Below are 11,395 nucleotides of genomic sequence, written 5' to 3'. Positions count from 1 at the left end.
CTGGGCGGGGGGCACGCAGAGAAGGGGGCGCCCAGGGCGGGGAAGGCGAGGCAGAGAGCACAAGAGAAAGAAGGCAAAGGCCGCGCCGGCTTGGGTCAGCTCTCCTTGCTGAAATGCCCCCCGCGCCCCCCCGGGACCTCAGAACCCCCTTGGCACAAGCTACCTGCGAACTGCAGCGTTTGCCAGCAGAAGGCAGAGATCTGGGCTAACTGGGTGAAGGGTGTGAGTCCTAGGGGATCAGGCAGAGTCCTGGGGGGCTCCTCTCGCGGCCCCCCTCCTAGCGCGAACCTCCTTGGGTTTCTCAGACCACTGAGGGGCTCCCTGGTCTCCCGAATTCCCTCCCACGGTCTCCCAGGCCCCAGCTGCAGCGAGCTCTGGACTGCAGGGCCCTACAGGGCAGACAGGGGGCAGGGGGAGCTGAGGAAGGAATTCTCCCCAAGCGGCCCCAACCTTCCCCAGGAACCCCCCAACCAATGCGCACACACGCTCCACACACACACACAAACACCATACCTGCCATTCTCTGCATTCCTCGTGGCTGGAGAGCTCAAATAACGTGATGGCATTGTAGAGCTGCCAGAACTGGAGAGAGGGGAAGACAGGCACTGCTCAGCCCACCGGAGTCCCCTGGAGACCCACGTGGGAAAGCCCAGGGAGAGCGCCAAGGCCCCCAGCTTCTGCTGTCAACTGCCCTTGAGACACTGACAACCCCCCAAAATGAAACTGGGGCACCCCGCCTGGGGTTGGGCGTGCTGGTGCCGAGGGCCAATTCCGGCTCTTGCCTTTGGCATCCCTGGACACTGGGGCCGTCCCAGCCCCAGAACCCCGTGGGGCCCAGCTCGGGGATAGATGGTGAGAGAGGGAGAGCCCTGAAGACCTTCTGTTCCCGGGAGGTCCGCCCAGTGTAGGGGATACCCACAAACTCCAGGGGGACTCACGTGGCCACAGAACAGGAAGGGCAGAAGGAAGGTGAGGCCTCGCCACATCCAGGACTGAAATCCTTCTGTGGAGAGGAAGGAGGGAGCGAAGGGCCCGTGTGAGGTGGCCCAGGCATGCCAGTCACTCTGAGGTCAGCCAGGTTCAAAAGCACGGATGGCGGAGGGGCACAGCCCTCACCTCCAGGTGGGTGAGCGCTCACTAGGAAAGTAACCCAGGAAACATGCAGAACACCTGCCACCAGGCCTGACTGCCCTAACGCCTCAAGTCACCATGAACCAAGTGGGCTGACAACTCTTACAGAACACTCATGTGCCGGCACTACGTTTCTAATAATTTCTTTAATTTGCACGGGATTTTGCATTTTATAATTGGCTTTTGCATGCTTCACTTCAATCGAGTCTTGATGAAATAGAGCCTACTGTGCAGAGTAATTCGATGGAAATGACCATCTTAAAAGATAGAAGATTTTTATTAACCACACTTTCCCCTGGATTCTCCGAGTTTTTCTAATGGGGCACCCACCTCGCTGAGTGAAAGTTAAGCACACATAAATTGCATAAGTGTAAAAACACTAGACTAAGATTATGTACATCATAAAACACAGACAAAAAATATCCATTTAGAAAGAAGCTAGAGGCCAGCATCCAGGGCCTGGCACACAGCTGGTCTCGCACTTGTCAACTGAAATGGAATCCCACGACGAATTATGAAAAGCAACTGTATTAGTTTATATATGTCAAACCAAAAAAAAAAAAAGCAACTGGGGTGAGGTCAGCAGACTGGCTTTGCGTGTGGCAGGTCTTGTCAGGTTCTTACTGGCACCTGTTCCCAGTGAGGAGTGCACGGCGAGGTCTGGGGGAGCAGGGAGGGCCGGTGCTTGTCCCTCCACCCGCCAGGCTAGGCTACTCACCCACCGTGAGGTCCAGGTGGTTCCTCTCCCCTAGGGCCCGCAGCCGGTAGAGGCAGCCCCTCTGGTAATAATATTGCAGGAACTGGACACAGCCTGCAGGGGGAGCACAGCGCCCAGCTCAGGGACTGGAAGAGCCAGCGACACCTCCACTGCAGGCTGGCAGGTCTCCACTGCCCAGAGGGTACAACCTCCTTCCCACCCACAAAGCGCGCACGCACGCACACACACACACGCACATACACACACCACACACACACCCCTGGGTACAACCTCCTCCCACCCCCAAAACACACACACACACACACACACACCTGGGTACAACCTCCTCCCACCCCCAAAATACACACACACACACACACACACACATACCTGGGTACAACCTCCTCCCACCCCCAAAACACACACACACACACACACACCTGGGTACAACCTCCTCCCACCCCCAAAATACACACACACACACACACACACACACACACACACATACCTGGGTACAACCTCCTCCCACCCCCAAAACACACACACACACCTGGGTACAACCTCCTCCCACCCCCAAAACACACACACACACACACACACCTGGGTACAACCTCCTCCCACCCCCAAAACACGCATGCACACACACACACACACAAACACCTGGGTACAACCTCCTCCCACCCCCAAAACACACACACACACACACAACTGGGTACAACCTCCTCCCACCACCAAAGCACGCACGCACACACACACACACCCCTGGTACAACCTCCTCCCACCCCCAAAACACACACACACACACACACACACACCTGGGTACAACCTCCTCCCACCCCCAAAACACACACACACACACACACACCTGGGTACAACCTCCTCCCACCCCCAAAACACACACACACACACACACACACCCCTGGGTACAACTTCCTCCCACCCCCAAAACACACACACACACACACACCCCTGGGTACAACCTCCTCCCACCCCCAAAACACACACACACACACACACACACACACACACACACCTGGGTACAACCTCCTCCCACCCCCAAAACACACACACACAGGTCTGAACCTGCTTTTATTCCTTCAAAGAGAGCTCAGGTTATCTGAGACTGCAACTAAGCCCCAACTAGGCTAGAAACTTCTGGAGCTTTCCTAGGCATGCAGTTGGCACTCATTAGATGCTTGCTGGAGTGGTGGCACCTGCTGGGAGCTGTGTGCTCCCAGCACCAAGACATGAAAGAGACAGTTCCATACAATGGGGTACTTTGTAGTCACTAAAAACTAAGGGGGCAGCATTTCGTGTTGATGTGGAAAAATACCCATGATAATTGTTAACAGAATATAAACTAGGTTATAAACAAAGCTGTGCAGAGGGAGCCCATGTTTGTAGACCATACGTAATGCAGTATATGTGTGTATATATATTTATGAATAAAAATGTTTGAAAGGACATAGATCAATTAACACCCTAAGGGTGGGATTATATGTAATTTTCCTTCTTGGCTTATGTTTGTATTTGCCTGTAAGCAGGGTTTTATTTAAAAATTAAATTGTATTTTTTGAATAGGTAATATGCACTTGGCATAAAATTCAAGGGGAACAAACGGGTACTTGGTGAAAAGTAAAACTCTCTCCCTGTCCCCAACCATCCAATTTCTGCTTCTCAGAGGTAACCCCTCATTGTATATAAATCCAGAGCTATTCTTAAATGAGAAAAAGAACATAAATTTCCATTTTGAGGAAAACAGAGTTAGTGCCCCCAACACCCCTCAGTTCCTGAAGGGTACAACTGGTCTGGTTTTGATCCAGGGAAGAAAAAGGCAGTGACTTGGACTTCCCTGGCTGTCCAGTGGTTAAGACTCTGCGCTTCCAATGCAGGGTGCACGGGTTTGATCCCTGGTTGGGGAACTAAGATCCCACATGCTGTGCAGTGCAGCCAAAAAAAAAAAAAGAAAAGAAAAAGGCAGTGGCTGGAGCTCCAGGGCTTGGGTGTGGGTCAGACATTCCTCTCTTAAGGCCAGGGGCTGGGCGGTAGGATGGAGTTGATGGGGGATGGATGGCTCTTTCTGGATTTCTGGGACCCTCCCCTGTCCCTGGCCGACCAGGGGCTTCCCCCAGTCTCATCTCCCTTCCACACAAGACACACCCTTCACAAAACAGCCTCCATCGGTGAAAACCACACCAAGCCTCCTCTCCTGAATCCGAGCAAGAGACACTCACTCTGAAAAATGGAGAACGCTAAAAACTGATCGCGAAACTTCTGATAAATTAGTCCGTTAGGCCTGCAGAGAAGTGGGGGAAAAGCCAAGATAAGCCCCCGCTCTGAAATCATTTGTTCATCCCCACCCCATCTCTGTTCCAACCAGAAGAGAAAAGAAGATTTAAAACCCAATTCTACCTTCTTTATCGCCATGTCCCTGGGGCTGGACCAGTAATTTCCATCACTGCTTTAATCCATTCTAGAACTAGGGGAGGGCAGGTAGGCATCCTGAAGCCTCAATTCCCACCGATTCCCTCTAACCCTCCATCAGTCACAGCCTTGTCCCTGTGCTTCTTCTGTCCAGACTTGCTTGCTGTCACCCCGGCCAGGAGGCAGACAGGATGTTCCTCAGAAAAATCCCCAGCTGACTTGGGGTGTCCCTGCAGCCCCGTTGTAAGCTCACGCTTCACTTCGTGGCCCAGAAGTCAGGCCATAAGGCCCCTGCACCTGGACCCCTCAGCCACCACCAGTCCTCATTCACTGGCTCCCTGGGGAGATTGAGCAGAGGCCCTGGGGCACAGCGGGGGACACTCACCAGGTCAGCATCACTCCAGACAGGAACGTGGACACGTAGTGGTGAGACACCCACCAGCCTTTGATTCTTGAAAGAAGGGAAGGAAAAGGAGCTCAGGCGGGGAGAGAAACGCAAGTGTCTCCCTGCTTCCCAGCCTGTGTCTGCGGGGGGCGCCCTGTGACCCAGAGACAGCTCCTTGGAGGAAGAAACGTACCCAAGCCAGGACTTCTCCTCTCTTTCTGTCCAACGAGATGCACAATCACACAGAGACCCAGAGAGGCACTCGGGCCTCCAGCAGCTTCCTACTACCCTCGGAACACATCCCTAACCTCCTCATGACCCCAAGCCCCGCCTCCCCGTCCCCCCTCCCCCCACCCTAAAAGGCTCCAAGCATCCTTTTCCTTGCATCTGCCAGGCCCATTGCTACCTCGGGGCCTATTATGGGCTGAATTGTGTCCCCCCCCCAAATTCCTACGTTGAAGTCCTAACCCCAGTACCTTAAAATGTGACTATATTTGGAGACAGGGCCTTTAAAGAGGTAATTAAGGTTAAATGAGGTCATAAGGGTGGGGCCCTAATCCAACAGGGCTGGTGTCCTTAGAAGCAGAGGAAGAGACACCAGGGGTGTGCCTGCTCACAGAGAAAAGGCCATGTGAAGACACAGTGGCCGCCTGCAAGCCAAGGAGCGGCCTCAGGAGAAACCAACCCTGATGGCACCTTGATCTTGGTCTTCTAGCCTCCAGAGTTGTGAGAAAATATATTTTTGTTGTTCTAAGTCCCTTAGTCTATGGTATCTTTTCATGGCAGCCCGAGAAGACTAACAAAGTCTTCGAACTTGTTGTCCTCTCTGCTCCAAGACCTTGGCCTGCCTGGCTCCTGGTCCAAGTTCAAATTTCGGACCAACTGTCACCTCCTCCAAGAGGCCTTCCCTGACCACCTTATCTAAAACAGCTAGACGGGCAGGACAGGAATGAAGACGCAGACATAGAGAATGAACTTGAGGACACGGGGAGGGGGAAGGGGAAGCTGGGACGAAGTGAGAGACTGGCATGGACATATATACACTACCAAATGTAAAATCGATAGCTAGTGGGAAGCAGCTGCATTGCACAGGGAGATCAGCTCGGTGCTATGTGACCACCTAGAGGGGTGGGATAGGGAGGGTGGGAGGGAGGGAGATGCAAGAGGGAAGAGATATGGGAACATATGTATATGTATAACTGATTCACTTTGTTATAAAGCAGAAACTAACACACCATTGTAAAGCAATTATACTCCCATAAAGATGTTAAAAATAAATAAATAAAACAGCTAGACAGCCCCGCTCTGGAACACATTACCCTGCTTCATTTTCTTCATGGTGCTTGCGCTATCTGAAATTATTTTCTTCTCACTTGTTTCCTGAACCCCCTTCCCTGCTCAAAAGGAGCAGGGATTTTATCTGTTCATCTGTATCTGTGACACCTGGCTCAGAGCAGGTGCTCAATAAGCGTGTTGAATAAACACAGAACACTTGCACACGTTTATGCAGAGCTGTAGCTACCTACGTTACCCCACACAGATGCAGAGAGACAAGAGACTGCACGCGCTGCATCTCACACCATCCCAGACGCAGCTTCTCTCTGGGAGCCCCGTGCCCTAGGCTCATCTGCTCCTCCATGTACAGCAGGCCCTGGCCCCAGTCAGTCCAGAAGCTGCGGGAACCGTGCTGTCAGAGCCCAGCGCTCCCCCCGCTCAGGGCTCTCACTCCACAGCAGGACAGGGGGCCCGGCTGTCACCCCCTCCCCAGTGTCACAGGCAGCTCTTATTCTTCGAAGTCCCCACGTGTGTTTCAGGCCTCTGCTGGGCTCCCCGGCCCCTCTCCGGGAGCTCAGTTATCGGAACATCATGTGGCAGCAATCTGCTTTGTCAAATGCACCCTGGGATGCCAGGAATTGGGACCCCCGAGGCATCCACGTGGGGGTTAACACTCAACCTTCATCTTTCCAGAACTCTCTCGGGAGAGAACTGGAGTGGAGCCAAGTGGGGAGATGGGGCCCAGGGCACTCCTGCCCACCAAATGGTGGCACCTGAGGATCTGCTGGTTTGGGGGACGAGGTGCTGGATTAGACTTTCTTTGGAACTAAAATCATCCTGCAACTTGCTTTCTTGTCTCGACTCCCAGGCCGCTATCTGTGGACCTGTCACTGACTTCTTAAATGCGAGACGACATTTCAGGATGTGGCTCTGCCGTTCCTGAAACGTTGCCATCCTCCTCCACGCTGCCACAACATCCTGTGGAAGCCCCCCGCGCGATGACGCTGTTTCCCCACGGCAGCTACCAGGAAGTACGCAGGATGGCTGGGTCAGTGGGCACGTGCATGGTTACTTCTCAAATTATCCTCCAAAACAGCTATCCCCATTTACACTCCCATCCTCAGCAGTGCCTATCGAGTTCCCCAAACCCTCACCAATGCTGGATACCCAATTTTAAAATTTCTCCCAGTCTTATTATGTGACAATTGGTGTGTCATGGAGGTTTTAATCTGCATTGTCCTAATAAGTGGATCTGACTGCTCTTAAAACCTTCCAACCCGAACACAGACATCATAAAAGCAGGAACAGCATCTTACCCCTCTCTTCTCTTTGCAGCCCTTCAATAGTTCTGGCCATTAAAATAAAAAGAGAGAAAGAAATGAAAAGGACCTCCCTGGCGGTCCAGTGGTTAAGACTCTGTGTTTCCAAGGCAGGGGGCGTGGGTTCGATCCCTAGTCAAGGAACTAAGATCCCACATGCTGCAGGGGTGTGGCCAAAAAAAAAAAAAAAAAAAAAGTTCTGGCCATAAATTGGGTGTTAAGGCAATGGACTGTGGACGCTTGAGGGGTCGTGGTGAGGAACCAGGTTTTAGGTGGCTCTTTATTCCCAGCACTAACAGCATCAGGTAAACAGTAGGCACTCAAGAAATGCTGAAATGAAAAAAGTGATGTCCAGGAGGTGCAGCTAGTGAAAGCAGCAGCTGGTCTAGATGCCACCAGCACAGAGGTGACAGGAGATTGATGCAGGTGCCACTGAGTTCACGGGACAGGATGAGACATCCGTCCACTTCTTTGTTCCCAGTCTCCCCTTCCCCCTGTCCCTGTCTTGCCCGTCAAGAGTCTACAAGGACCCCTGGCTCTAATTTTCTGACTGGAAACACAGTTGGCCCCATCCTTAGACTTTCAGCTTGAAGAGCTACCAAGAAGTCTCTGCAAGCCCTGGAGGCCTGGCAAGCCCCACTGTCCTTTGTCCTACCCCCCAAAGGTCCCTTGAGAAATGCCCTCTCTCTGTACAGGAACGGCTGGAGCCAGACACAGGCTCTGGGCAACAAGCTTGGCTGAGCAGCAGCTTTTAATTTCACAGCTCACTGTGCCCAAAGCCCAGCGCTGACAGATGCCACCAATAAACACAGCTCAGCGGCATTGGGAGAGGCTAAAAATGGCTTCTTCCCCAGCGTGCATTCACCAGCCCCATCGTCCATCTGCACACCCCAGGGCTCTGGGCTGGTTTCGTTCACATGTGTGTGTTTATATAACAGTTTTATTGTGATGTCATTCAGACACTGTACAATTCACCCATTTAAAGTATACAACTCAGTGTTTTTCAGTGTATTCAGAGAGTTGTGCAAACATGACCACAATCAGTTTTAGGACATTTGTACCACCCCAGAAAGAAAGCTGCACCTGTTAGCAGTCATTCTCTGGGCCCGTTCTGCCACAGAAACGAAGCCTGCAGGAGCTTGTGGGCTTTTTAAATGAGCAGACAGTAGATGCCCCAGGAAGGGTGGCACACTGCGTGGCCAGAATGTAGGGACAGCATGTCCTGGTATCTGGGGACTGTGCCTGGAGAGCTCCCTTCAGGACACTTTAGCCATGTCTGCATGTGTGCATAAGACATGGGCACCAGTCATTATTCAACCCCTGGCTGTTTCTGGCTTTGAGCTTCGGGTCATCTGGGCGGCTGGGGGAATGGCTTCTACACGAAGGCGCCCTCTTGCCCCTGCCACCCCTACACCTCTGTATCCTAGGAAAGGCCCTTATAAAAACCCATTAGATCTAGGCATTGGTGGGTTGGCTTGCCAGAAAAGCCAACATGATTCCTGATTCCTTATTCATTCTGGCCCGGAACTACGGTAGAGGACATCTGTTTTGCCTGTCTGTCAATCACTCCCCATTCTGGGTCTCCCCCTTATCTTTCCTTCCGGGAACTACCTCACCCCCACAGTCAGTCTGGGTGGCTCAGTGGAGCTAAGGTAACTGGGCACATCACCCAGAGCCAGCCAATCAGGGCTCTGCATCCCTCCAGCCACAGTGATTGGGTCAGGGATGAGCATGTGACCTGCACCTAGCCAATCGGAAGTCTGTCTCAAGATCGCCCCTAGGCCAGTAGAGGAAAGATGCTCTTTCCTCTCGGACTGCTGATCTGGTAGGAGGCTGGCCTGGGCTGCTGGGAGCCAGTGAAGGAGATAGCAGAATAAGGAGAAGGAGGGGGGCTGTTACATTGTTTGAGCCCTTCTGACCTCCTTGAACTATTTATATGCTCCCATAAATACCCCTCATGTTTACTCCTATCAGGTGGTTTTCTGTCATTTGCAAAATTTGCAAGGGAAGTTGACTTGCTTATTACACTAATTGAGCTAATGAGCTACATTTCACATGGGCAGCATCAGACACAAACCAAGGGTGGCTGCAGCCCATGATGGGGGCATCCTCCCCACACCCCACCTCTCTAGGTCTTCTTCCCCCAATACACCCCTAATTCAGGTCTCGGATGCAACTGGGAACAGGACGAAAAAGGCCCCGTCAGACCAAAACTGGGCAGCAAGCCTCCAGGAAACCCATATGGCTCAGTTCCAGCTGTCTGTTGAACACGGGTATGGCCCCAATGACCTTCCCTCATTGCAGAGCTTGGGTTCAGTTCATTTCTACATAGACCCTGGGGTGTTTACTGGGTACCAACTGTGAGCTCCAGAGCTAGCCCTGAGACGCTTCAGAAATGAGAAAGGTAGTATTCATACCAATCCGGACCCACTCCCTCTTCCTCACTGTGCTTTCTTGAAAGGGTTTCTTAGCGATTCCCTAATAAGGGCCAAGTGTGAGGGGGAAACCTCACAGGCATCTCCCTTGCCCGCCCCCAGGAGAGAAATCAGCTCTGAGAAGGAGCTGGGGGAGGATGGAGGCTAAATACCCAACAGATGTTGAGGATGAGTCACAAGTTTTAATCACGCAGATTCCATCCACCTGCCATGCCTCCCTCCCCCACAAATTGGCCACAACTCCCATAGTCATTCCAGAAAGCGAGACACCTTTACAGGCCCACCCCACTCATTCCACACTCCCCACCACCAACACATCTGTTGTCCCGTCGGAGCACAAGCCCTAGGGAGGCCCCAGAAAAGTCCCCATTAAAGTGTCAGGGAAGTGAGGTGGCTCTGGAACCCCACTTTCGCCCTTCAGTCCTCCTCCCTGCTTTCCGGGTGCGCCCCACACTTGCAGGCACCTCCACTCAGTTCTGCTCCCTCCTCTCGGGGACCCGCCCCCCCATCCACATCCACAGAAAAAAGTGACCAGGGTAACTCTTACTAAAGTGTTAGTGACTGTTAGAGACGTAGCATGTCCCTGAACACTCTTAATACGAGTCCAGCAGAAGGAGGAAACTCCAAGGCTGACAGCAAGCCCAGGGATGCACAAAGAGAATTAGTAACAAGAAAGCCTGGCCCATTGTCCTGGGCCCAGTTCCCCACTATGTACTACTCTGAGTCCCCTCCGACCCCACCCAAAAGCTGGAAGACACTATTCACTAAAATTAAGGAAAACTACAAATGTTATTTATTTGGTAAGATTTTCTACTTCAGTGTTTCCCAAAGCATGGGGCATGTACCACCAAGTTTTAGATGGTACCTGAGTGTAACACTAGATGATACTGAATCACGTGGTGAGAAGTCATGTTTTCTGTTCTTTCCATTCTCCTGATTAAGTCAAGGAGAGAGTCTCAGTTAAACGCTAGGACACCTTTAATGTCTCTCGAGATCTGCTAATCTCCCTTTTTACACACATACACATGCTTAAGAGAAATAGCAGGCCTCAGGTTCAGAGCCTTCAGGAAGCAAGATTATTGACTTCAATAAATTAGACAATGAAAATGAAAATCTATTTTTACACTATTTCCTCCTTCCTGCAATTGATGCTGGTTTTCCACGTATGGTGGTGCAATAAAGTTTCCTTTTAAAATAAATTAATGTTTATTTAAGTAGAAAAAAAAAGGAAGGATGGATTTAAAATGTGAGAAGATTATCATCCAGGTGATATTGGACATGGTAAAAATGGTGTGCATGGGACAAGAATGAATGCAGTTTGAGAAACACTGATCTTTTCTAAAGGGCTACATGCTACAGGGCTGCATACCTAAGAACTGCTGTTCCCCTGGTCCTTACCTCTTGGCTCTACGTTCAGGGTAAGGCCCGGCAGGGCAGGGATATGCCGTAAGAGACCACTGGGCAGAGAAGTAAGATGGTGGCAAATTATTGGGGGTTTGGCAAACACCCCAATCTTAAATACACAGCTCCTGGCCGTTCCTTATCAGCCCCCAGGAAGGAGGAAGTGGGGAGGGGTGGGAGGTTGTTACTTTTTGTTTTAGGAAAAACAGGGACAAGAATGGCGTGCAGAGGTTCAAATGGACACCCCCAAAAGGCATCACACCTGTGGAAAATGGGTCGTGCAAGTGGCAAGTCGTGGATCTTAACTCAGTCCCGAGACTCTCATTGC

At 51.8% G+C, this 11,395-nt stretch overlaps 1 protein-coding gene across 3 annotated transcripts in view; it reads right to left on the bottom strand.

Annotated features, from left to right (window-relative positions):
- TMEM120B (transmembrane protein 120B) overlaps positions 1–11,395 on the bottom strand; it is a 49,733-nt gene that overhangs the window by 3,768 nt on the left and 34,570 nt on the right. For all 3 annotated transcript variants that reach the window (XM_007189560.3, XM_007189561.3, XM_007189559.3), the window contains 5 exons: positions 4,638–4,703; positions 4,063–4,124; positions 1,850–1,942; positions 939–1,003; positions 514–582 (listed from right to left, as the gene is read on the bottom strand). In XM_007189560.3, coding sequence (XP_007189622.1) covers positions 514–582; positions 939–1,003; positions 1,850–1,942; positions 4,063–4,124; positions 4,638–4,703 — 355 coding nt within the window. The remainder of the gene's footprint in view (positions 1–513; positions 583–938; positions 1,004–1,849; positions 1,943–4,062; positions 4,125–4,637; positions 4,704–11,395) is intronic.

The sequence above is a fragment of the Balaenoptera acutorostrata genome, chromosome 13 (genome assembly GCF_949987535.1).
Source record: "Balaenoptera acutorostrata chromosome 13, mBalAcu1.1, whole genome shotgun sequence".
Classification (NCBI taxonomy): Eukaryota; Metazoa; Chordata; class Mammalia; order Artiodactyla; family Balaenopteridae; genus Balaenoptera; species Balaenoptera acutorostrata.
The sequence above is the reverse complement of the archived record's forward strand: the minus strand, read 5'-3'. Positions and strand labels throughout refer to the sequence as shown.